Here is a 27664-nt window from a genome sequence, read left to right on the forward strand (position 1 = left end):
AATAGCGCTTTGTTTTTCGAATAGAAAGGGATTGGGCTCTACTATGAAAACAGGATTTCAGCATTTATAGTTCTTTTCTTTTGGTGGATAAAGAGCTGCTGGTATAATCTGAGACAGATTACCCACCACTCCGACCCCCTGAAGCTCCTTCATGTAGTTATTAAGAACATGCAGTGCTCTCTTGTTACACTGGACACTGCTGTTTGGGTCACCCTGTACAAACATGTCCACTGAAATCTTATGCATGCATGCACACGTGTGGAGATTTGGCACATAGTATCTCCAGTTGGTTCTAATGTTTGTTATAACTGTTTTACAGGGACGGTTTGTGATTAAAATAAGGTAGTTACAGAATGCTATTCTGTAACTGTTTCCCATCAGACCATTAAGTACTACCCTAACCTACTGCCCATGTGATTGCAATGCATCTGCAGAGCTGCCCACATACTGGGCAGTCCGTTCTCAGAACTCCTAGCATTCCAATGAGACACCGATACTTAATATAGTGCTCTGCCGCAGCAGGTGCCAATGGGGATGGGGAGAAAGGGCTGTGTGGTGAGGCAACGTACCTATACCTGAAGAGAGATGTAGTACTGTACTTTGTGTATTGTGGCTTGTGCTTTAAGTGACTGTACTTGTGCATCTTGCAATTGTAACATTGTAAGAGGCAAATCCTGTCTTCCTTCCCCAATGGGTGAAGAGAGCCCTGGATGCACATAACTCTGCTGTGTGGGCTGAAGGTAGGGGAAAACTGATGAGCCTGGACAGATATAAACCTCTTGTGCTCCACCAAAGGGTTTCCAATATGCTGCAGTTGAGGGGACATCTGAGGTGAACCCAACTATGCATATGTGCTGGCCATTTTCTTTCTACCTCCTTCCGCCACCAGGGAAAGAGTGGGCCTTTGCCTTTGGGGCTGTGGTAGCCATGGTGCTACTCCCCTACCACACAGCCATGTTATTCTGGCTCAGCGCTGTGGGCAGATTTGCACTTAAGAGCAATAACTATTTGGAGAAGGCTGGAACTGCCTCTAAAAGCCTACCCATGATGGGCATAAGGGCCTGTAATTCTTGGGGAATGAGGTGCTCCTGAGGAAATGTCTGCTGCTCCTTGTGACTGTTAGGGGTTTCCTCAGTGTCTGATCAGTGATTTGTAAGTTCTTAAATTGATAAAACCTGAACTTCAAATACGGGGCACAGTAGAAATTTTGCCATGAGTCTCATGCACACACTTCCTAAACACATGCTCTTTGTGTGGTGGATGAAATGATCTCCATTGGACCAGTGAGTGTTGACACGCAGTGTCGCAAATGTTGTTCATTTTCTCATCTCTTCAGTCCAGAAGAGGGTCCCTTCTAGAGCATCACATTCCAGTGTAGTCGGCTTTTCTGCAGTTTTATATCGGAAGCCGTTTTCAGTGGTGCAGCTCGGTTATTTTAGCCGTTTCGCTTGGGAGCAGAATGTGTCATGTCTGGTTCCTATAAAATGTTCTGTAGCCATCAAATTTTATTCATTTTCAGATTCAGAAACAGACAACACACCAAACACATAAGGAGTTCAAAGAAGATTGAAGATTCCAAGACTCAGATAACACCGCTATGATAAGGCTCTGCATCTCCTGATGGGCTGGAAAAAGAAGAAGGACTGCTGAATGCATTTCCTACCAGAAAAAAATCCTGGGTCAAAATTACTGGTGCCACATAGTTCCGAACCTACAATCTACAGTACTATTGTACTAAATATAGTGCTGTGAAGATGCCATCTATTTCCATAGGATTCCCCATAATTTATCCTCAGTGACCTGATTTTCAGCGGTTTTGATAAGCTGTAGCTTCTGTTAAGTAGGGAGCTATGAGCGCTCAGCACCCTTTTGAAAATCAGGCTATAAAAGAGCATTAGGAACAGTCACAGCGCTGACTCAGTGGAATCTTGCACTCAAAAGCTGCTTAAACATGAATTGAAATACCAAAGTAGTTCAAGATTCTAATACCGGTATTTTCAAATGAGAACTATTTCAAAGTCTTAATGCTTAAATGAATATTAAAAAAACCCCAAAACCAATATTAGATGAAGAGTCAAGTGAAGCGCTGCTTACAGTGCAATACACTTTATACTTCTGCTGTTAGTTCCCGCACTACAGGCTTTCGAACAAATACTGTGGTAGAAGAAAACAGTGTTATAATGCTTTCTTAACAAAAACGATATTTTAGTTGCATATGTACTTTGTGGCCAGATTAAATCTGTCTAGCCTGCTGGATTGATAATGGCGAATCATTATTCCGAAGGTCACATTCCCCTACTGTGCAGAGGACCAACAAAAGGAGTATGCGCCATTTAAGTCTCAGTCTGAAAGCTTAAGGGGAATTTGAGTGCTGTATTTGTCTTGTGCTGGCCCTCGGCACAGGAGTGAATTTCACCTTAGTAAGTTTAAACAAAGAGAGAAACTTCATAACTTCTCACCTGTTTAAATTGTGTAACTGGCATGCACTGCCCTCTGGGCTTCATGAATCTTTTTTGCTTTCACGTTGAAGCCAGTTGTGGCTGAGACACAAGTGCAACACAGCACATGGTAATGGCAGAGCAGCAGCCGTTTATGAAACTGAATCTATCGGGCAAAGGTATTCAAACAGAAATTCAGTGTAATTGCAAAAGACTATTTGTTTCAGGCTGAAAGACTCTGGCTTTGAAAATCAAACCTTTCTTTTGCATAAATGGTTTTGCCATATTGATAGTGTAGCACAAGGCAGCCATTGTCCTGGGCCAGGGTTCTGTTCCATTGCTGCTATCTCATCTCTTTTCAAACAGAGTTTTCTTAATAAGGCATTTGCAATATTTAAAGATTTGATATAGCTGATATTTTTTTTTTAATATAGAGGAAATTCCCTTTGGTCTAACATGTAGAATAACTGTTTAGATTACTTCAGTTAACATTCTCATCCAACCCTTGATATTAGCATGGCATGGAGCTGTTTACATGAGATATGGGGATTGGGCTTGGTATATCATGGCCATATTTTTATGAAGATACTTTCTATAAAAAAGGCGGTACTTATTCTCCTTTATGTGATCAGAGACTTGGATATTTCTGAAACCAACTGAAATATTTTTATACTCCTGTAACTTCTCAGGATCCCAGAAAACTTAATTTTCCATGTTTTTAATTAAAAAAAACCAAACAAGTTTGTCTGTGTTTTTGACAGCTTGTCTTTATCAGTCCATTTCCTGGGCTTGTAGCACTGCTACATCTCATATAGTTTAAGTGTTAGCAGCCTTATTTTTAATGAGAATGTTTTTGATGTTAGGGGACTGTACTCAGAAGATTGTGAAATTGTTCTAACAAGGACTTTAAATTGTGTCTATACCTAGCAAAAAAGGAGTTACTTCACCCGATGGAGCATTTGCAAGAAGACATTCTGTCTTCTAATAAATCTCTCCCAGGTTTGAACAGTGATGCCTGAAGAAATCCACAGAGTGTGAATCTATGGAGGGATCAAGAGGAGCAAAAACTCCAGTTTCTGGCACTATTATTTTATTTATTTTTTCTTAAATTGTAAAGCCTTCCTAAGAGAATTGCATAGGCTTAAAATGCTGCTGTACAAGTTTTAACAAACACTTGGTTTGGCCTAGCACTGCAGTCTTCATGGTAAGTTGTCTGTCATATACAGTCCTAATTGTAACATTTTTCAAATGAGTTATAAGTTGGGGCTCAATATGGGAGCTGTATATTTATGAGCAGTCAGGGTACCACTTGTAAAGCAGTGCTTTGGGGTTGGGGAAGGAGAGGATTATTCCCATTGACTTTGCTGGGAGTTATTCCTCTTGTGTGTTATTCCTCTTGTGCACAGATAATTGCATATACCCTGCTGTCTCTGTATAATCTATCCTCAGCAAGATCTGAAGCTGGCTTATTGGAGCTGCTGAAGTATGGATGAAAGTGTGGCAGTTGCCATTAGCTTGTTTTTCTTTATTATAATAAAAATGTGCACTGACTTATTATATAACCTACTTTCTCTGTGGACTATAACTGAAAAGAGTGACGTCTCCTATGTGTATTAAAACTTTGTGAAAGGAAGTCTTTCTTTAAGACATTGACAAAATTATGTTTTAGTAACTGGCTATTAAGGTGTTTTGAATCTGTTTGAATAGGCTCAGAAGGTGTGGGGAGTGGAGGGGAAATACAAGTGAAATCTAATCTGCAAGCAGGTGGGAAAAGTTTTGATAAAGATAGAAGTTCGTTTCACAGTCTTCTGCACCAGGTTGGGCTTGGTGGAACGTACTTTAACAATAGAGCCCCAAGAGAGAGCCCCTGCTGCAGCCAAAGAAGGCTTGTTCTTGGTATTAAAAGCCTGTGGTATTTGCAGACTTCTTTAAAAGTTTGCAGAACTCTAGTGACTGATGTCTGAGACTAGATCTCCTCATTATAAATTGTTAAATGCTCTCCAAGTCTTAAAAGGACGCTGTCTAGACCAGGGGTTCTCAACCATTTTCTTTCTGAGACCCTTCCCCTCACCCCCCACCCCACACACACACACGCTATAAGAGCTCCATGGCCCACCTGTTCCACAACAACTTTTTCTGCATTTCCAGTAGATTAAAACCCAGCGTTGGCATTAGGGGTCAGCAAGCAGGGCAATTGCCTGGGGCCCTACACCACAGGGGACCTGCAAAGCTAAGTTGTTCGGGCTTCAGTCCCAGCCCCAGCCCCAGTGAGTCTAACACCGGCCCTACTATCTGGTTTATTTTGGCAGACCCTCTAAAAGCTGCTCGCAGCCCCACAGTGGGTCCCGGACCCCTGGTTGAGAACCACTGGTCTAGACAAAGCCCTTTTTGGAAGGGTGACAGGAGAGTGGCTTTACTTTGTCTTATTCTTCAGACTGCGGTGAGGAGCAGCTTCCTTATTGCTACTGATGGATGCTTAATCAGAATGTTATTAGAGTTTAAGCAGATATGTCTGTCAGGGCTCCTTCCTCACTCTGAATTCTGGGGTACAGATGTGGGGACCCGCATGCAAGACCCCCTAAGCTTATTCTTACCAGTTTAGGTTAAAAACTTTTCCAAGGCACAAATTCTTTGCCCTTGGAGGGTATGCTGCCACCACCAAGTGATTTAGACAAAGAATCAGGGAAAGGATCACTTGGAGTTCCTGTTCCCCCAAAATATCCCCCCAACCCCCTTTCATGGGGAGGCTTGAGAATAATATCCTAACCAATTGGTTACAAAGTGAACACGGACCCAAATCCCTGGATCTTTGGACACTGAAAAAAAAATCAATTAGTTCTTAAAAGAAGAATTTTATTTTAAAAAAAAAAAGAAAAGAAAGGGTAAAAATCCCTTCTGTAAAATCAGGTTGGAAGATGACTTTACAGGATAACAAAAGATGCACAAAACACAGAGGAACCCCGTCTAGCCTTAGCTTCAAAGTTACAACAAAACAGGGATAAACCTCCCTCCAGCAAAGGGAAAATTCACAAGTTGAGAAAACAAAGATAAAATAATACGCCTTGCATGGCTGTGCTTACAATTTCTGTAATATGAGAGACTGGTTCAGAATGGTTTGGACAACATGGATTGATGTCCGGTCTCTTTTAGTCCCAAGAGCGAAAACAAACACAGAAACAAAAAACCCAAAACAAAGCCTCTTTCCCCCAGCCCCACCCAGCCCAGCTTTGAAAGTATCTTTTCTCCCCATTGGTTCCTTTGGTCAGGTGCCAACCAGGTTATTTGAGCTTCTTAACCCCTTACAGGTAAGGAGGAGTTTTAAGCTACCCTTATGGTTATGACAATGTCTAACTCACTTGGGGCCCAACATTTCAACTTTGTAAGACACTTTTACCAAAAATAACCCCTAACCCCAGGTGTTTTAATGTTTGAATTGCAAACATTGCAGAGGGCATATGTTTAAAAAAAAAAAACTGTTTTCATAGAGTATGTCTATTGGTCACCTGAAAATGAAACTGACTAAAGAAAAATGTTGCAGACTGACTGCACTGACATTCATTATCCAAAGTGAGACGAATGTAGGAACCAAACAAACAACATAAATAGCGGAAAGTAAATTAGATTTTTTTAAAAATTAGAAGAGTTTTAAAATCCAGAATGGTAAAATAGAAGGAAATATATTTAAAATATAACGTAAGTGGACAGTAACCCTATATGTGTATGACATTCCTTGAAAATGGGGGATGTTCCCCAGCTTATTATTAGACAGGTTGAGAAGTCATTTAACATTTAGTTAGCATGGAATAAGTGGCGGGGGGGGGAGGGGAAATGGGAGTACTATGGTAAGCTCTTCCCGAATAGAGAACTATCAAGGTAGGGCAGTCTTTTGGCCTAATAACCTTAAAAGAACACTATCAGTGTAACTGATTCTTAAGGCCCCAATCCTGCCAGCTAATTGGTGTAGGTGCACTCCTGCGTTAACACAGCGCCCCTTGGAAGTCAATGGGGCTCTGACTGGGTGCAAAGCCTCTGCCTACATGGATCTATTTGTAGGGTCAGGTGCATCCTTTCATGAAATTTTAAAATAAACATTCTGAAATACTAATTTTCCATGTCCATTTAATTTCCTTTATGGTGATTAAGTGTAAATAGATGTTCCCCAAGTTGAGAATGTTCTAAAGGGAAAGTTTAATATTCAGTGTAATATTTTTCATGTTTTCATTTTCTTTTTGGGGATGGGGAAGGAGGGTTCTTCTAATTATTAGTTGCCTATGGTGCTTGATGAAACACATGTAAGTTGTATCTAATGTTTGTGGAACTATAGTCTGTTTATATGTGGTGGGGTTTTTTGGGTCTTCTCATGATTTGTATCTGTCATAAAGTCTGGAAAATAAAATCTTATTGGCAACAAGCATCAGTGAATGTGGTTTTTACTATGAATGAACTTGCTTCTAGGGCTAAATACAAGCATCTGGTTACTCAGATTTTTTTAAAAAACTGAACAAATATTCCAAAGTCATATTAACGAATCACTATTGCCTGCTAGCCTTTTCCAGGTCATGTCACAGCTTTACTGGTTCTCTGAGCAGAAGGCACTCACTGAAACTGTGAACCTGATTAAGGAAAATGGGCGGAAAAGCAAGGGCCCAGGGGCCTCAAAAATGAAACAATAAAAAAAAATAGACGCAGTAGATGGCTCTAGTGTGAAATTCAAATTATTCTGCAGGTTTTGGAATTATGACCTTATTCTGAAGGCAGGTTTGTTTTGTTTTTTTGCTGACATACATGATATATTTTCACTTTCCGTGGAAACAGATCTTGAGGGAAAGCACCTCCAAAAGGGACTATCAATCTTTATCATTTTCCTGTGCCCACAAGACCTGGTGCCTTCAAGGAGGCAAACTGCAAACTGCTGACAAACTGCAGATTTAACCCCATCCAGACTGTTGAGATGTTCCCTTATGCATTTCTAAGCTATTTACTATCCCACATAGCTTTTTCTGAGGATAATTCACCCTCTCTCAGTGCCCAAATTGATTAATCGATGCCAGTGCCATGAAGATTAATCCTTCGAGAAAAGGGCAGCGCAATTCAGATTCCATATCAGAAGAAGGCTCCTTCCTCATGCTACTGAAAAGTCCTCATGCCCCAGCTGCTTATGTTTTCATACCTTACTGATCTAACTGCCTGTACTCAAGTGTTAAATTGCCTCCCAACCCCACGGATATGGAAGCTTGGAACTTGATGGAATAATTAAATCTTGATAGCTAAATTTCCAGCTGGAATGCAATTTGTGCTGTGATAGATGAATGATTTTAATGGAAAACAGCCAAAACAAAGTGGTTTACTCCACAATATTATTTTTAACATTCTATCAAATATAAGCAATTCACTGCTCAATTATTTGACTTAGTGGGATATTTCCCATTGAAGGAAGCATAGGTTAGTTCTTGAAACAGAAGACTGGGAACTAGGCAATTTGGTTTTAGTCCTATATGTGACATGGGCCTGGTCTACAGTAGGGGGGTATCAACCTAAGATATGTAACTTCAGCTCCGAGAATAGCGTAGCTGAAGTCGACGTATCTTAGGTCAACTTACCTCGTGTCCTCACAGCGCGGGGTCAACTGCCGCCACTCCCCCATCGACTCCGCCTCTCACCACGGTGGAGTACAGGAGTTGACGGCAGAGCGATCACTACCCGCCAATCCTGTGGGTAGTGTAGACTACCGATGGCTTGCTGCGTGACTTTGAGCATGTTAGCTAATCTCTCTTCTTCATTTCCCCATCTAAAGTATGACTATATACTTCACTATTGAATGGGCTGTGTGGCTTAATTTATTTTGAATAATGTTTTTAAACTGCATAGATGTCCTAGGATAGAAGTGCAAAGTCTTACTATTATTGCTCCCAAAGAGGAAGGCTTTTCAATTTTTAGTAGATAGGAGTTTTCTGTAGTTAGGTTTTATAATGGTACTGACCAAAGTTCAGAACTCTTATCACAATAAGCTTAATCACTGTGACATAAATACAGTTGTGAAAGAAGTTGCTGTTGCTTTGAGTACGTGTCAGTATGCCAAGTGCACATGACCAGAAATCTTGGAGTAACAGTGTCTATCAGGCCCCTGTACACACTCTGGCCTCCTTGGACTTCTGTACAAGGGCATAAAGGGCGGAGTGGCTGCGACCTTCCCTCAGTTCCCTCTGATTGCCGGGGCAGTGAGATGGAACCTGGCGAGTGTCCGACCACTAGCTCTTAGCTTCAGCTAAACCTTACCACAAACCTTCTGAATTCTTCAGAACTCCTTGGCTACCTTTATCTTTGACCAATATACTGGCAGGGGGGAGGAGAGGAAGAGGGTCTAGCCATCTTGACCAAATGAGGATGGCTAGACCCCACCCCTTCTCTCCCCTGCACATCCTGGAAAGACCTCCTGTACAGGGTTCCTTAGCATGGTAAACTCAACCTTCATGCTTCAAGCCATGCCAATCCTGTGATCGACTAATACTCTTGTAAGATAGACACAGAAGGTGCCTTTCTACCTAGGGGAATTGCACATACCTAGCAGTTGCTCAGTGTGTCTGTCATTTTTTGCCAGAACATGTAAGTCACAAGACACAAGGCTCAAACGCCACTTTTTGGCACAATCTATGAATGTCTCATCAGACCCTGAGGAGACAAGCTCTCAAATCCTGCTAGTGGACAAGCCAGTGTTATCCAGAAGACATGCTACACCCAAGGCCCGGGCAGAAAAGATGGTACCAAGAAAGGAGCTAGTACTGGCATCAATGCCAGCACTGCGCCTGACACCTACATCATCTGAGATCGTAAGTGTCTGCTTTAACACACAGTCTGGCATCAACAGCACAGAGGCTGAGGCTCCAGGCAGAGCTCAGTGTCTTCTCATAAAGAACAGACAACGCAAAGCCTCTGGAGAGAAGTCCATCAGGTGTGTCACACTTGATCTTCTCACATCCCACAGTATCAAAAGTCCTAACCTCTGTTTGGAGACCCAGCTCCCCTTTGGGACCTCACTGTCAGTCACCTGAAGCTTATGCAGCCTCCCTCAGAACCACTGCCAGAATGTTTGATGCACCACCTTACCATTAAAAATGGTCTTTCTGGGGGTCACCCCCTCAACTCAGAGAGTCAGTGAACTCCAGGCTCTCATGGCTGGAGCATATTTTACAATCTTTCATAGAGACAGGAGGTGCTCAGACCACTCCCCAAGTTCACCCTTAAGGTGGTCTCAGACTTTCACCTAAATCAATTGACTGACAAGGTAATCTTCTTCCCAAAGCTGCTCCCTGAGAAGAAACTGCACACCCTGGATGAATCCAGAGTGTTACTGTATTACCTTACTGGGCCCAAGTCCTTTTGTCTTTCTACCTGTCTCTTTGTGTCTGTATCTGGCCTGTCCAAACACCAAGCTATCTTACCATGGAAAATGTCCAAATGGATCACACACTGCATTCGTACTTGCCATCAGCTGCCAGGTAAGCCTTTCTCTTCTAACATCAAGGCACACTCCACCAGAGCACAGGCTGCATCTAACGCCTGCTTCAGTAATGCTCCAGTCTTTGACATCTGCAATGAGGAGTAATGGAGTGACTTTCCTGAAACATTATGCACTTGACATGGGTGCCAGGGCAGATACCAAGTTTGGGACAGCAGTAACTCCAATCACTATTTGATACAGCTAGAACACCTCACTCCCACCGTCCGAGGAGGTTACTGCTCACCCGTCACCAACAGCAGGATCCACGCTGACACGTAGTCGAAGAAGAAAGAATGGTTACTTACCATGGAATAACTGTGGTTCTTCACAGAGTACTTTGGTATGGATCCCACAACCTACTTTCCATCCCTGAGTCCTTAGTTATGACAGGGTTTCAACTGCAAGGGAACTGGGTCAGGGTTGCAGCTGCTGTTCCCTTTATACCCTTGCACATGAGGTGGCATAAGGCACATGCCGGGGCCCCAAAGATGCTGCTACTCAAAAAGGTCCCATCTCACAAGCATGAGGCATTTGCACCCCTACATTGGGATCCACACTGACTATAACATCTCAAAGAACCACAGTTACTGTAGCGTAAGTAACTGTTCTAATTGGGACCTTTTAGTCTAGAATTTTAAAAAATATGGTTCAGTTTAGTAGTAGAACGCCATACCCATAATTAAACTTTATTAATGTCTAGCACTCTGTCCCAGAAAGCAGTATGGGAATCAGACATCAATCCTACAGCAGCAAAAGTAAAACTAATTGAATAGACTTTTAAACAAAGATCACTGAAAGAGTTAAACAAATTTGCAGCATCAACCCGACATAAAAGTCCAATATACCAGTTAAGCCATGTTTTTTGATGCTATCTGCAATGGGAGTTTGAAATTGGGCATCTTAATGAACGTCAAAGTATGGGGTAGGGCTTATATCACTAAAAACTAGCATTTCCTATTTAAAAGCCTGATGAAATTGTCAGCAGTTGGCAGGAAATGGGTTGGGGAGCAGAGGGGCAACTCGAGTAATTTTTTAAACAATTTCCTTGCATGATGTGAGCCTTGTACTATTTCTTTGAAAGTCTGTGAAGCTGCTTTAGTTGAGTTCCTGTAACTCACTGCTTCATATTCTAAAATTTGCAGTCTATAAGGCTCTTTAAAAACAGAAGAGGACTGTTTATTTTTAAGGTAACCTGCACATTGAGAGATGTACAGTAACGTTTGAGTTACATGCTGGATGTCATCAAACAGGTGAAGTCATTTTGCACCTGCACTCATTTTAAAATGTTGTCTTCCATTCCAAGTCCTCAATCTGCAGTTTTTGTATGGTTGCTGTTTGGTGTAATACACACATATGGACTCTACCAGGGCCCAATTTCCCAAGTCTTTACATGTACATGTTCGCAGAATCAGACGCCTGGTCATGTCCTACTACCCTTGGAGATCACTGGAACATTCAGACTGCCTGTGAATGATTTAGGTATATTCATATGTTCTCCACACTTTGAGTTTTCTATGACTATTCCACCGACTTTACAAATGAGAAAAGTGAAGCACAGTACACTGGGGAAATGTATGCAAAGTTACCTGAAAATTCCCTTTGTGTGATAAGATCTGCTACAATAGATGATTTCAGCCTGCTTACATCTTGGGGGCAGAACAAGACCTGTTAGTTACGGGCAGCAGGGAAATGCACCACCCCTGAAGTTCTGTTCAGTTGAGATTACTGCCACAGCTGGGCTAGTTCTATCTGGCTTTCCTAAATGAGACTCGATTTGTTTTTTGCAAGTATAGTTAGCACAAAGTTTCTCCAACAGTGTGAGCATGGGCACAGTTTCCCCTAATGACATAAACCGGAAGCTTTGGATGTCAATTTTCATCACTGTCCTGACTTGTAATGATTCCTCCATTTTTAAGGTGGGCTGGATTTATGGAACTTACCACTTAAAGTTGTTTTTCAGGTAAAATCTCATAAATTTTCCATTCTTGGTTGTGCTAAGGCTTGCAGATCAATTACAATGTTATTTTTTTACAGCTATATGTCTCCAATGTGGGAAGCAAGGTCATCTTTTTAAATATGAACAGATGTAATAGAATGAGATGCAGGAGAGGAGGGGGAAATAACTGGATAAATTGCATATGAACTTTGGTCTGCTCAGTGCCTCAGTTTCCCCATCTGTAAAACTGGGATAATGATACTGACTTTCTTTATAAAGTGCTTTGAGATCTACGTGCTATTATTTTTTAAGTACATCATTGCATGAGACAAGTGTTTCCAAAAGGCTCCAATACAGATTGGATTTTTGTTTCTGTAACTGCACTTGTTTTCCTTTTTGGGTGTTTTTTTGTCTTCTGTTTACAATCCTCTGAAATGAGATCTTCTGCCTGATACTCTGTGACTGATTTTCCTGGCACCACATCTATTCATTGTGTCTACTCTGAAACCAAGATAAGCCAGAAGCTGTCTCATTCTGTTTGTTTCTTCTTTCTCTTGTACAGAACTGCCCAGGAAGAGATGAAAGGGAATTTCCTTCATCCTTAAAGCTAATATTAATACTCCTATGATCCTAGAAGGATTTGCCTTATAAAATGTTAATGACCAAAGTTGAGAAAATGGGAAAGCAAAGATAAGCCTCGTTTAAGACTTTTTTCAGATGTTTCAGACAGAGCTATATTCTCATTTATCTCTGATTCTCTGAGACTAAGGATAGGAGAGGGTACAGCCCTTTATGGGGAATGGGTTGTTTCCCTGCTATCTGAAGTAGATGGCTGGTTTCCTCCATATATCAGCATTTCTGTGGGTTGATAAGTAATGGGAATGGGACAAAACCGTGCCTGTGATTCTTGCACATCTCCATTAAATACATCCTGGGAATAATGTCCAGTAAATTCATTTTGATCCAAGCTGTGGGTAATCGTTTGGTCTCAGCATGAAAGAGCCTGGCACCAGTCTGGGGGTCCAACGATAGCCAGGCCTGAGTTACAGTCCTGCAAATTGCCGCAAGGCTGCTGAGGGCAGCTCTTGACCTTGCCTCAGCACCAGCGAGCACTCACAAAGTGATATTCTCTCCCGTTCTACTTCAGGGACTGCTTCAACTTGCCATCTGGTATTCCTTTCTGTGGAGTCGGGCGGGGCCAGGCATGGTTAAATCTCTACTTATCTGATTAGCCTCAACTTTCTGAAATGTTCCCCACTAGAGTACTAAGAGCCAGGAACTGAGCTGCCTGGGCACCTGTTCTCTGGGAGCACCGTTCCCTATACCGGCATGAAACAGATTTGTGTACCACTATCTTTTCCAGAGAGGGAAGCCCTTTAAACAGTGGGATTTTAAGTTAAGAGGGACCATGCCTGCAAAATCATCCACCCATGAAAGCACTGCTTGTGCAAAGTCTACAGGGGCCTTTAAGGTCTCAGACGACATCTCTTTCCTCGTTGTGCTAAGGTCCACAACTCCACTACAATGAGTACTTCAGCCTGAGGGAATTCCAACCCTTTATTCCAAATGTCAGACTAAAATTCAGCTCAACGATTTGTCTAATTCCAAGCCATGTCCTGGGGTTGCATTTGACTTTTGAGGAGACTCTCCCCTCAGCTCCACTTCCTGCTCTGAGGCACTTACAGCAGATGCTGCAGGCTTCAGGGAGAGAGCCAGACTGAGAAAGCCAAAGGCAAAAGGAAAGGCCCGTGTCTCCTGCTTCCTCCTCCTTGTTGAATAATGTCTCATTGGGGAGCTTAGCCAACACTGGGGTCAGAATGCAGTTTACCCTTGAGAAGGCAAGACCGCAGGAAAAGAGCCTGGCAGGAGTGGAAAATTTTGGCTCCAGGAACAAGGTTCAGACACTATTTCAGCAGCCTATTGTGGGTGGGGTTCCCTCCCCCTGTAGAACCCTCCCTTTCCCCTGCCCTGATCAGGGTTTGGATGTACCAACAGAGCCAGCAGAGAATCTCAGCAAAACTAAGAAAGATTGTGCCTAGATCCTGTGCTGGGTGTGCTGCTCAGCTACCTCCTCTGTCTCCACCTCTACTCAAGTTGCAGTTGGAGGGTGTGCTACAGGGCTGCTGGACTCAGTCCCCTGCTTCCACCTCAGCAACAGGCTCACAAAGATTCACTACTGATATCCTAGGCTGGACTCTCCAGGGGAAATGCAAACCTATTTTGGTCATATGGCCCCTACACAGAAGAGATGACAAGCCATGTCCTCTTTCTGACTGCAGGGAGAGTCCTCATCCCCTGCAATATTTTTGGAGCAATCCCTGTGCCAAATCTCACTCCTCCTCTTAAAGCAGAATCATAAGGATAAGTTCCCAAATGGGAAATAAAATTAAAAATAAGCAAATAAAATCTGCACCTAGAACAGCTGCTCACCTTCACAGAGAGCAGCATTGTAGATAAACTCAGGAAAGACCAAGCCACAAACCTGTGCTGATTTTTTTTTAAGGGAGCCCTGAACAGAACAAAAAGAAAAGGAGTACTTGTGGCACCTTAGAGACTAACCAATTTATTTGAGCATAAGCTTTCGTGAGCTACAGCTCACTTCATTGGATGCAAAGCTTATGCTCAATTAAACTGGTTAGTCTCTAAGGTGCCACTAGTACTCCTTTTCTTTTTGCGAATACAGACTAACACGGCTGCTACTCTGAAACCTGAACAGAACAGAATCCCTGTGCTTGAAGCCCTAGGTGGTGTTTTCTTCTATGTTTTAAGTAATTATTCTAAAAGACTTACAGGCACTTTTTTTTAAATACAGTACTACCATAAAAAGGTCATGCCCAGGGTCTGATTTAAACTTAGAAGCAAGGCAACTCAGCTAAGAGCATGAGCCATTTCTTAGTCCACTCTGTTGAGCCTTACCTACTGAATTAGGGCTCGTCTTCTCTGGCAACGTCAAAGCACTGCTGCGCTTTATGGTGGCTGTGTAGTCACAGCATAGTGCTGGGAGAGAGCTTGCCCAGCACTATAAAAAAAATCACCTCATCCAGGGGAATAGCTACCACCGCTGGGAGCACGGCTCCTAGCACTGGTACACTGGCACTTTACAGCGCTGAAACTTGCAGCATGCGGGGGGTGTTTTGTCACAGCCCTGAGCAAGAAAGTTGCCATGCTGTAAATTGCCAGTGTAGACAAGCCCAGAGATTTAGAATTGCTGAGGCCAAATGCCCGCACCAACAAAGTGGGGGACAAGCAGATCTAATAAGGGTAGACTCCACAAGGAAAGCCGAGGCTACCACATGGTGCAGCATGCTCTGCTGCTCCTTTTAAAAAAGTAGGAATGTCCTGGGACTTGGGCCGTTTAGTGCTACTGAACGCAGCCAGCTGTGGGGCGATGACTGTACAAACTGCCGGCTGGAAAAACCACACTCTATGGGGCCATGGTGTTTGGGGAAGTTCAGCAGCCTGTCTCCTTTCTTAGCATTTTCTGGAGCCCTAGGGAGAAATTCTGACTCTTGGTCCTTTTGGGGGACAGCGACTGAGTAAAAAATACCCTGTTTTACCTTTAACACACCAACAGAGCAGAGCGGCGGGGCTAGGCCCGGCCTACATTCAAAAGTTAAGTTGACCCAGCTACGTCACTCGGGGCTGTGAAAAAAACACACATACCCGAGCAACATAGTTAAGCAGATCTGTCTCCCGTTTTAGACAGCGGTAGATTGACGAAAGAATTCTCCTATCAACATAGCTACCGTCTCTCAGCGAGATGGATTAACTACGCCATTGGGAGAATCTCTCCGGTGGCTATAGTGACTCTACACTGAAGTGCCTCAGCCACGGCTTTCCTTGTGGAGTCTACCCTTATTAGATCTGCTGGCATAGACCCACTCTGAATCACATACTGGGTGGAATATCTAGTGAGGTGGTAAGTCTGCTTCTGAGTTCTCCTTTCCCTTGACTTTGTGACCTTTCATGTAAATTTACTCTGTGTAAATACAGGTTCTTAAAGTTTAATTGTTTTCTTACCTGGTAAAAGTTAAATTTTCATCAGAGAGATGTGTTATTGCTGTCTGAGATAAAATATGGTTATGTTGAGAAGTAGTGACTGCTTACATCACAAACCTCTTTGAGTGTAACACACTCTTCAATTAACATAACTGCCAGGATAAATTAATCACAAGCCCCCAACCTAAAACAAAAGGGAGGTTGTGAACCAACCTGCCCAGAAATTTTTGGACTGAATAGGCAGAGGGGTTTTGCTGAGTATTGTTTTGGATATGTGCATGCATGAGCAGAGACAGCCTAGTCACAAGGAGCAGCCGAAAGCGGGGTATGACCCTGGAAGAAACCTAAGGAGAGATTTCTTGGGTCAGAGGTTCAGGCTGAAAAGTGTGTTCTTGGGGCTCTGAGCAAAAAAACCTGTTTCCTGCTATTTGATACTTTCTGCGTTGGGAGTCACAAAGGTTTTTTTAAGCAATATCTATCACTGATTTCTACTCCCAAATGGAACATTTCCAGGGCCCCAACCTTTGATTAGCCACTTGGGTGACAATGTTTAACTGCTAAGTGAAGCTGCTTTACCTTTGACTCAGATACTGTAAATGAGAACTGTGGATAAGATTGCAAATAGTTGCGCAACACTTCAAGGTTTATTTGGTTTTGCTCCATGGCAGCTTCTGTCAATTGCCATGAATGGTTTTTGGGGAACTACATTATAGGAAATTAGGCCTGCAGCAGCACAGGAAGGGTCTTCTGCAACACTCCATAAATATCTGAAATTAGTGTTACTATACACAACCCAGCCCTGTTGAATTACATGTGTGGTCCATGGAATGTGCCATTCATTTCAGGGGAGGGCAGATGCACTGAATCACTCATATCGCACCCAGGGTATTGCCCCTGCATCTATCTCCCACCTCATCTGCCTCTGAACTCCTGGGGGCTGCCGCCATCCCCACTCACTGTTCCTACTCCAGGCTACTGATCCACTGAGTCCTATGCCCCGATCCTATCTGTCCCTGGGGTTCTCCCACCCCATACCGTAAGCCCCCTTCTCTAGCATCCTGCTCCATTCCCCAGCCCATCTGCCCTGTGGTCTGCTCCCTGTCCCATATCCTTAGCCTTCCCCACCCATCTGCCCTTCCCCATGTTCTAGTCCCCCCTCTCTATTTGTCCCCCACTGTGTTCTGAACCCCACTCCATCTTTCCTGTGTCTTCATCTCCCTCTGGGTCCTGGCCTGGACTCTATCTGTGTCCAGGCTTCAGTCCCCCTCTAAGGGTTGTCTACACTACGGAGTAAGGTCGAATTTATAGAAGTCGTTTTTTTAGAAATCGGTTTTATATATTCGAGTGTGTGTGTCCCCACAGAAAATGCTCTAAGTGCATTAAGTGCATTAACTCGGCGGAGCGCTTCCACAGTACCGAGGCTAGAGTCGACTTCCGGAGCGTTGCACTGTGGGTAGCTATCCCACAGTTCCCGCAGTCTCCGCTGCCCATTGGAATTCTGGGTTGAGATCCCAATGCCTGATGGGGCTAAAACATTGTCGCGGGTGGTTCTGGGTACATATCGTCAGGGCCCCGTTCCCTCCCTCCCTCCGTGAAAGCAAGGGCAGACAATCGTTTCGCGCCTTTTTTCCTGAGTTACCTGTGCAGACGCCATACCACGGCAAGCATGGAGCCCGCTCAGGTAACCGTCACCCTATGTCTCCAGGGTGCTGGCAGTTCCTGGCTGTCGGGAAAACCGGTTTCTCCGCTTGCTTGCTGTGAGCTATCTACAACCTCCTCCTCATCATCATCTTCTTCGTCCCCAAAACCTGCTTCCGTATTGCCTCCATCTCCATTGAAGGAGTCAAACAACACGGCTGGGGTAGTGGTGGCTGAACCCCCTAAAATGGCATGCAGCTCATCATAGAAGCGGCATGTTTGGGGCTCTGACCCAGAGCGGCTGTTCGCCTCTCTGGTTTTCTGGTAGGCTTGCCTCAGCTCCTTCAGTTTCACACAGCACTGCTTCGGGTCCCTGTTATGGCCTCTGTCCTTCATGCCCTGGGAGATTTTGACAAAGGTTTTGGCATTTCGAAAACTGGAACGGAGTTCTGATAGCACGGATTCCTCTCCCCAAACAGCGATCAGATCCCGTACCTCCCGTTCGGTCCATGCTGGAGCTCTTTTGCGATTCTGGGACTCCATCATGGTCACCTGTGCTGATGAGCTCTGCATGGTCACCTGCAGCTTGCCACGCTGGCCAAACAGGAAATGAGATTCAAAAGTTTGCGGTTCTTTTCCTGTCTACCTGGCCAGTGCATCTGAGTTGAGAGCGCTGTCCAGAGCGGTCATAATGGAGCACTCTGGGATAGCTCCCGGAGGCCAATACCATCGAATTGTGTCCACAGTACCCCAAATTCGAGCCGGCAACGTCGATTTAAGCGCTAATCCACTTGTCAGGGGTGGAGTAAGGAAATCGATTTTAAGAGCCCTTTAAGTCAAAATAAAGGGCTTCATCGTGTGGACGGGTGCAGGTTTACATCGATTTAACGCTGCTAAATTCGACCTAAAGTCCTAGTGTAGACCAGGGCTAATATCCCCCCTTGTTCCACCCATGTATTACATGCCCCCCCCTCCAGCCTCATATCAGGGACCCCCCTGTATCCTAGGGTGCCCTCCAGACGGGTTCACTGGGAGGGGAGTCTCCTTTCAGAGAGGACTAGATCACAGCCCATTAAGGAACTGCCAATGCGGGTTAGCACGGTGCACCACGTGGACAGGGTACGGCAGGCTGGGATGTGGCAGATGTATCGTGCATGTTGGGAGGCATTTGACGCTAAATTCATCTCCTGTTAAAGCACATTGCCTTGCGCTGTCTCCGCTCTCCTCATCTTTCCTCCATTATTCTCCCACTCGTTACACTTCGTCTTAAACTCGACTGTAAACGCTGCAGGGGAGAAGTGGCCCCCAGACTGGCTGAACCCGCACAGTGGAGCTAGCCTGGGTCCTTACTTTGCACGGGGGGCAAGCGGCCACACAAGGAGGAAGGAGATTCAGGCCAACTGGGAGCAGGACGCGGGAAAGATGCCAGATCCATTACACAACCCAGGGGCTGCATCTTGTCTCCTACCCAGGGCCAATCCCTGTGGCTGCAGGGCCCGGCTGCTCCCCTTCAGCCCGGCGAAGACAGGCCGTGTCACCGCCCCCGGCTGCGGCTGGAGCCCCTGCCCGGCTGCCACCGGCTTCCGCGCCCATTTGCTGGCCTGGGGCTCCGGAAGCCGGACGTCTCTGCGGCGCGCCGGGCTGGGGGCTGCCCCAGGGACGGGGCCCAGGAGCTGAGCTGGGCTCGGCCGCGGCCCCAGGATGGGCAGCGCCAGGGCTCGGAGCCTGTCGGGGGCGGGACGCCGCCAGCCGGCGCCTGCCAAGCCACTCCCCCGCCTCCCGCGGCTCCTTCTGCGGCGGCCGCTCGCTCTCCGCGCCAGAAGGGGCCGCGTGTAGCCGCCGCCGCCGCCCGTCAGCGCCGGACCCCAGCGCCGCGCGGCCGCCGCTCGCCGGCGGCTCCCCGCCATGCAGGACTACGAGGTGGTCACCGCCTTCCTGGGCGAGTGGGGCCCCTTCCAGCGCCTCATCTTCTTCCTGCTCAGCGCCAGCATCGTCCCCAATGGCTTCACCGGGCTCTCCATCGTCTTCCTGGCCGGCATCCCCGAGCACCGCTGCCGGGTGCCCCCCAGCGCCAACCTGAGCCGCGAGTGGCTCAACGCCAGCATCCCCCGCGAGCTGCAGGGCGGCCGGGAGGGGCCCAGCAGGTGCCGCCGCTACCGCCTGGAGTCGCTGGCCAATTTCTCCGCGCTGGGGCTGCAGCCCGGCCGGGACGTGGACCTGAGTCAGCTGGAGCAGGAGAAGTGCCTGGACGGCTGGGAGTACAGCCGGGAGATCTACCGCTCCACCATCGTCACCGAGGTGCGCCCGGGCGCGGGGGGCCGCCCTGGGGGCCAGGGGCGAGAGGGGTGGGGAGTGAAGGGGTCTTGGGGTGATGGAGATGGGGAGAAGGCTGGGGGGTGGGGCCAAGGCGTGGGATGCTGCTGGGAGGGGTGTTGGGAGGGGGGGCACCGGGAGTGGGGTGCCCAAGCTGGGAGGTGCTGGCGATTGGGGGTCGGGAAGGGGGGTGCCAACCACGTGGGGCCAGTGTAGGAGTTTGGAGGGCTGGGGTCAGGGGTCTGAGTGTATCGGTAACCGCTGGAGGCACTGGGGATTAGCCTGCCCTGCCATGTTGATGATGTGCTGATTTGGTGCATAAATGGTCAGTAATACCGAGAGATACTGTGCTTTGCTTCCTAGTCCCCGACACATGACATGGGACAGAATTCTACCTGTCAGTCCCTCTGTCACAGGATGTGGGACCTAGTGTCTACTCAATTTATTTGAGCATAAGCTTTTGTGAGCTACAGCTCACGAAAGCTTATGCTCAAATAAATTGGTTAGTCTCTAAGGTGCCACAAGTACTCCTTTTCTTTTTGCGAATACAGACTAACACGGCTGTTACTCTGAAACTAGTGTCTACTGACTCCAGTAGCTACTGTTTCAGTTGAGATGTGGAGTGGATGGGAGCTCTGAAACTTGGTGGAAGGGGAAAAGTGGGCCCATGGTTACCTAGTGTGTAACAATAAGTATGCTTGCAGGAGGGGAGACTGCAGGCCATAAATACACCTGTCCTCTAGGTTGAAGTCCACTACCTACACACTTCTGGGACTGCATATCCAATACTGGGCGCATTACTCTGGGGACCTGTTCATCTTGAGTTGCTTACTGTAGCTACATCAGCCCTACACTTTCCCCTCTTGACTTTTCTCTGACTGTTCAGGTCACTGAATCTATTTCCTTCCTCCCTCCCTCCTTCCGAAAGTTTTAACAGGTTAACTAATCATTGCTATGTAAATATGAGAGACCAAACTAAAATCATTACAACAGTGAGCTTTTGTTTAGAGAAACATTGTACAGTAATACAGTCATCAGCTCTCTCCATTTAACAGGGTGCTATCAAATTACAGAGACTTTTTACAAAACCCAGGACATATTGTTTTTGGTGATCTTATTAAATCAAGTGAAACTTCTGATTACACATTTATGAAATCAGATATGCCTACCAAATGTTAATATTAAAATAAATTGGACATTCCCTAGTGAAGCAAGCCACTTTGCACAGAGAAGTTTGTGCTGGGCTTTGCTGATGTCTCTTTCTTAACTGAAGATCTGGGTAGGTGTTTGCAAAGGAACCTATAGTTGGCCTCTGCAGCCTGCCTGTTTTTATATTGTGTCTTAAATGTACATGCTGTTTTTAAAATAATTTGGAATGCCAAAGTGTGTGTACTGGAGAGCATACAGTTTAATGTAGATTATTAAAATATACAGGACAAGAGTTCAGGTTAGTGTTGGAAGCTATTGCTGAAGGAGAGACTTGGAAGAAAAAAAAGTTATGTCATCTCTATTTAAGCTGCTGGGAATGTGGCTATGAGGTAGAACAGTGATATTGTGAAAGTTTCTGTCTTTTTTCCCCCCCGCACATCATATGTAACTTTGTCTGTCAAGCTCTTGTGATATTTTTCCCCTGCTGAAAGCTTCTACAAGAAATGGAAAGAGACCTTTTAAAAATAAATAGCAGGAACAACATGCACCATTGTGCTTCTCTGCAGCAGTGCCTACGAGATTGCTGTAACAAAGGAAGTTTGAGCCTCTTTTGATGTAACCTGCATACTTCAGTGGCTTAGGATTTTGCTGTCCCAGTATTAAAGTTGGCACATGAGATTTTTTTTTTTAAAGAGAAGGCCCATGATGATTTTTCACACCACTGTACCAGCCAGTGTAGACAGGGCAAAACTTTAATTGGTTGTTGGCACCTGTTACTGAGCTTTGGTTAACAAAAAAAAAAAAAAGAGTACTTGTGGCACCTTAGAGACTAACCAATTTATTTGAGCATAAGCTTTTGTGAGCTACAGCTCACTTCATCGGATGCATACTGTTCATCGGATGAGCTTCGGTAGTGACTGAGGCTTGAATGATTTTCACAGCTGATTTTAGTGAAGTTTTGTCATCTCCACACCAGCTTTCACCATTCAGCACTGATGCATCACCTAAATTGCTTTTTAAGATCTGCTTTAGACACTTAACTGTTCTGAACTTCTTTCTGGACACCGCCCAAAAGCACTATTGCAAAGGCCTAAACTATTATTGTAGAGAACATAAAAAACGGAGTCTTTTTAAAATTATTTCACTTCACATGACATTGTGTTGTTTTTATTTTGAATGCTTCAAAGCTCAATGGCTTGGTGGTTTAGACATGGTTTCAGCTTATAATTTGTCTCCTTGCTGACAAAACCGTGTACTGAGTTTCAGCCCAATTGCAAATTAAACTGGCTGAATTTTAAACTTCAGAAAGCTGGAGAGTCTGGTAACAAACTGTAAGAATAAAGGAAGCTGATACAGTGCGTGACACTAGAATTTCAAGAAAACACACTGTCTGTGCAGTTTGGCTGATGTTTTGTTTGAAACTATATTTTGTTTGCCTGATCCCTGTGTCTGCGGGAGTTAACTTGGCAGTCCCAGACTTCATGCATCATGACTTCTTTTACAAATGTTTATGCTTCTGGGTGAGTTTTGCAAGAGCTGTGGCCTTTCACCCACTTACAGGTTTTCAATGTTAAACTTGTTTAACTCTCTAATCTGTTGGCTCATTCCTGCCCTTTTATGATTCATTAATCTCATGTTTAGCTGTATATCTCTCTCTGACTTGTCAAGATGGCCAAGAGGACCTTTGTCCCAGATTTCAGAGTAACAGCCGTGTTAGTCTGTATTCGCAAAAAGAAAAGGAGTACTTGTGGCACCTTAGAGACTAACCAATTTATTTGAGCATGAGCTTTCGTGAGCTACAGCTCACTTCATCGGATGCATACCATGGAAACTGCAGCAGACATTATATACGCCCAGAGATCATCTCTGTGTGTATATAATGTCTGCTGCAGTTTCCACGGTATGCATCCGATGAAGTGAGCTGTAGCTCACGAAAGCTCATGCTCAAATAAATTGGTTAGTCTCTAAGGTGCCACAAGTACTCCTTTTCTTTTTGTCCCAGATCTGGCTTTAACTGAAATCTAGGGAAAAAAAATGTTGCCTGAAGCATCTTCTGTCTCATGTCACATGACCACAGTAAAGGCCCTCACTTATGTGACAGTCTTTAAGGAGCAGAAGCAGTTTAAAATGCCTTTCCTTTGCTTCTTCCTATCTAAAAGCAAATCCCTTTTTCTCATGTCAGTCTTCCTAGTGTACATTTAATAACAGAAGATTGCAGTTAGAGATGCTGGTATATTTGATCATTTTATACATACTGTAACTGCTTTTTGTATTTGTGAGTCATTTCAAACACTATAAGTGGAGAGGTGAATAAAACTTCATGCCCTCAAGAAAACATCCATGTATGTAATTCTTATTCCTTTTTTATGTAAGTAAGTGGCAGAATGAAATGGTAATAAAAAGTGATATATGGCTCTTAAAACACTTAGAGGTGTGATAATTAAATGAAGGGCTAAATTCCTCTTCCAGTTACATCTGTTAAACCCTGCTATCTTCAGTGGCAGTGAGCAGGTGTAACTGGGAGCAGAATTTGGCACTGAAATAGAATGAGACAAAGGGACTGTAGAGGAGGAACAAAGAGGAAGTAGACTTGTCTTGGATAACGCAATGGTCTTACATATTTTGGCCAATTTAAAATGTGCTCAACTTCTGGTCTGCTATTCTGAAAACCTCTGTTCAGTCACTTTCTAAGTGTTAAGATGGTAGGAGTAATTGCTGCATGCCAGGTGGTAAGTATCATAATTTTATGTCATATGTGTGTTCATCCTTAAATTTTTCAGTTTTTTTTAGAATATCCCAAAATTTGCAAAATTTACACTAGTGGGAATATGAAATCAAGTGGTTAAGGGCAAGATTGTACATTTTTGTTTGTTCCTTTAACAAAATGCAAGCATTATTTGACTTTAAAAAAAGAAACTTTATTCTAAGCCTACCTCTCTCTTTTATTCTTGTTGTTGTTGGAATTACAGTAGTGCCCCACGGCCTTACTCAGTATTGGTACCCTATTGTGCTGGGCACTGTACAAACCTATAGGAAGAGACCGTCCGTGCCCTCCAAAATTCACAATGTAGGGCTCTGATCATGTAATTAGCTCTATGCAGGCAGACCTCTGCACCTTTGTAGAGCTCATATGAAACAAATTAACAGGGGGTGTGTGGGAAAGTGGAGACAATGGTACCAACAGTTGGAATTGCCCACGGAAGCATAGACCAGCAATGTGCCTAAGTTCCAGGTATTCAAGTTTACTTTTTTTAAAGAGTAAACAGGAGAGATTAATGAAACTGCACGGCCTTGTTTATATAACAATGCAACCAGTGGCTGAAGTTCAAATCAAAGCTTTCTCTACCAAGTTAAATATTTACTGACATCGACATGCATATTATAGTGGTGGTTGAGCATAGCAAAAGTCATGTCCGGACTCTCATTAGATTTCCTCCTCTTCACATGTTACCAGCTTTCTTAATACATGTGCTCTCTGTGTGTATTAATTTGTAATTAAGATAAACAGAATTAAGGGTAGAATGAGGGTGTCCACATGGGTTAATGCCATTTAACTAATCCACCTTTTGTTAATTTGGATTAATTTTCCTGAATGTCCCTGTGTAAACAAGACTTTAGTTAAGCTTTCTTTCATAGCTAGGCTACTTCTGCAGGGCAATCAGAAGTGAAAAGCAGTCCGCACTTCTGTCAAAAATGAGCAGATATGATACTGACTATACACGGAGAACAGATGTATTCATTGGGAAAGCTACTAACATATGAAGATGAGGAAGTCTAATGAAAGTCCTGATTTCAGAATCTTTGTTACTGGTCATGTCAGAGCAAGAAAAACATTTATCTTGGCTTTCAAATTACAGGCTGAATATGCTCACAATTTGAAAAGACATCCTGTTTACTTATATCCGGGGACTGCAACCTGTCAGAAGTGGTGTGCCGAGACTTCATTTATTCACTTTAAGGTTTCACGTGCCGGTAATACATTTTAATGTTTTTTAGAAGGTGTCTCTCTCTATAAATCTATATATTATATAACTAAACTATTGTTGTATTGTAAAATAAACAAGGTTTTCAAAATGTTTAAGAAGCTTCATTTAAAATTAAATTAAAATGTTGATCTTACGCCGCTGGCCCACTCAGCCCGCTGCTGGTGTGGGGTTCTGTTCACCTAGGCCGGCAGCGGGCTGAGCGGGGTCTGCAGCCGGGACCCCAGCTGGCAAGGGGCCAGCAGCCAGAACCCCAGACCAGCAGTGGGCTGAGCAGCTCAGCCCGCTGCTGCTCAGGGGTTCCATCCACTGGCTCCTACCAGCCTGAATCCTGGCTGCTGGACCCGCTCAGCCCGCTGCCAGTCTGAGGTCCCGGCCCTACCCACATACAGTGGGTACCTACCTTCTCCTTAGTTCTGGCCATTCTCTTCCTCTCTCTCTGCACTGAGCTGAGGGTGGGAGTGCACTGAGCACAGGGCTGGGGGTGAAGGAGCAGGCTGGGGGTTGGGGTGCAGGGTCTGGCCAGGAGCTAGAATGAGGGAGGGGGCTCAGGGTTGGGGCAGGAGGTTTGGGTATGGAGCGCTTACTTGGGCAGCTCCCATTTGGTGGGAGGGGTACAGGTGGGAATGTGGGGGGGGGTGCAGGAGCTCCCATTTGGTGCTCAGGGTGGGGGTAGGGATTTGGGGGGTGCATGGGGTGTGGGGGGGCTGGGGATGTGTGGGGGTGCCAGAGTCAGGGCTGGGGTTGTGGGGGGGGTGAAGGAGTCAAGCAGAGGGCTGGGTGTGTGTGAGGGGGGTACAGGGCTCAGGGCAGGAGCCTTGGGGGTGTGCAGGGCAGAGGGCTGGGTGTGTGTGTGGGGGGGTCAGAGATGGGGGCATGAGCTGGGGTTGTGGGGTGCTCACGGCAGGGGGCTGGAAGGGATATGGCCCGCTTCCCCAAGGCCTTGCCCCTGCTTCTTCTCTGCCTTCCCTCTGACTCTGCTCCTCCCTTGCAAGGGCCATCAGCTGATCGGCTGGCAGGGACAGAGAGGAGGAGGAGGGGCAGGGACCCAGCACACTGCAGGAAGAGGCAGGGGAGCTGTTAAGAGGCAGGGGAACCTGCAGGACCAAGCTTCTGCGCCTTGCCCCCTGTTCCCGCGGGAGGGGGCGGGGAGCGGAGAAGAGCAGGCCGGGCTGGATTTTTAATGGCACCCTGCTGCCTGCCGGCACCCCGTGCCATTAAAAATGGGCTTTTAAAAAGGAATTGCACTTGAAGGATCTTTTTGATTCTACAATATTGGATCATAGAAATGTAGGGTTATAAAGCATCACAAGAGGTCATCTAGCCCAGCCTCTTGTCCTGAGGCAGGACCATGTAAACTTCGACCATCCCTGCCAGGTGTTTGTCCAACCTGTTGGCTCTTTTTAAGAGCAGGTTAGACTTCCAGTGATGGGGATTCCACAACCTTCCCTAGAAGCCTATTCCGGTGCTTAACTTTCCTTCTAGTTAGGAAGATTTCTGAATATGTAACCTAAATCGCCCTTGCTGGTCTTGCTGTACATTCAGTGAACATGATGAATGCATTATCACTGTCTTTTTTTTCTAACCGCCCTTAACATATCTGCAAAAAGAAAAGGAGTACTTGTGGCACCTTAGAGACTAACCAATTTATTTGAGCATGAGCTTTCGTGAGCTGCAGCTCACTTCATCGGATGCATACTGTGGAAAATACAGAAGATGTTGTTATGCATACAAACCATGAAAAAATGCGTGTTTACCACTACAAAAGGCTTTCTCTCCTGCTGATAATAGCTTATCTAAAGTGGTCACTCTCCTTACAATGTGTATGGTAATCAAGATGGGCCATTTCCAGCACTAATCCAGGGTTTAACAAGAACATCTGAGGAAGTGGGGGGGGGGTAGGAAAAAACAAGGGGAAATAGGTTACCTTGCATAATGACTTAGCCACTCCCAGTCTCTATTCAAGCCTAAGTTAATTGTATCCAATTTGCAAATGAATTCTAATTCAACAGTTTCTCGCTGGAGTCTGGATTTGAAGTTTTTCTGTTGTAATATCGCAACTTTCTTGTCTGTAATCGCGTGACCAGAGAGATTGAAGTGTTCTCCGACTGGTTTATGAATGTTATAATTCTTGACATCTGATTTGTGTCCATTTATTCTTTTACATAGAGACTGTCCAGTTTGACCAATGTAAATGGCAGAGGGGCATTGCTGGCACATGATGGCATATATCACATTGGTAGATGTGCAGGTGAACGAGCCTCTGATAGTGTGGCTGATGTTATTAGGCCCTGTGATGGTGTCCCCTGAATAGATATGTGGGCACAGTTGGCAACGGGCTTTGTTGCAAGGATAGGTTCCTGGGTTAGTGGTTCTGTTGTGTGGTATGTGGTTGCTGGTGAGTATTCGCTTTAGGTTGGGGGGCTGTCTGTAGGCAAGGACTAGCCTGTCTCCCAAGATTTGTGAGAGTGTTGGGTCATCCTTCAGGATAGGTTGTAGATCCTTAATAATGCGTTGGAGGGGTTTTAGTTGGGGGGCTGAAGGTGACGGCTAGTGGCGTTCTGTTATTTTCTTTGTTAGGCCTGTCCTGTAGTAGGTGACTTCTGGGAACTCTTCTGGCTCTGTCAATCTGTTTCTTCACTTCCGCAGGTGGGTACTGTAGTTGTAAGAATGCTTGATAGAGATCTTGTAGGTGTTTGTTTCTGTCTGA

The 27664-nt window shown here is 45.1% G+C and overlaps 2 protein-coding genes across 4 annotated transcripts in view; both read left to right on the forward strand.

The window, feature by feature from the left end:
- The window catches only part of SLC22A4 (solute carrier family 22 member 4), a 54971-nt gene extending 48121 nt beyond the window's left edge, over positions 1 to 6850 (forward strand). For all 3 annotated transcript variants that reach the window (XM_073355646.1, XM_073355645.1, XM_073355648.1), the window contains exon 10: positions 1520 to 6850. In XM_073355646.1, the coding sequence (XP_073211747.1) occupies positions 1520 to 1601 (82 nt within the window). In that variant the 3' untranslated portion in view covers positions 1602 to 6850. The remainder of the gene's footprint in view (positions 1 to 1519) is intronic.
- Positions 6851 to 19116: 12266 nt separating this feature from the next.
- The window catches only part of LOC140915637 (organic cation/carnitine transporter 2-like), a 45497-nt gene continuing 36949 nt past the window's right edge, over positions 19117 to 27664 (forward strand). Inside the window, exon 1 of the mRNA XM_073355644.1 lies at positions 19117 to 19807. Within this exon, the coding sequence (XP_073211745.1) occupies positions 19415 to 19807 (393 nt within the window). The 5' untranslated portion in view covers positions 19117 to 19414. The remainder of the gene's footprint in view (positions 19808 to 27664) is intronic.

Source organism: Lepidochelys kempii, chromosome 8, assembly GCF_965140265.1.
Source record: "Lepidochelys kempii isolate rLepKem1 chromosome 8, rLepKem1.hap2, whole genome shotgun sequence".
Classification (NCBI taxonomy): Eukaryota; Metazoa; Chordata; order Testudines; family Cheloniidae; genus Lepidochelys; species Lepidochelys kempii.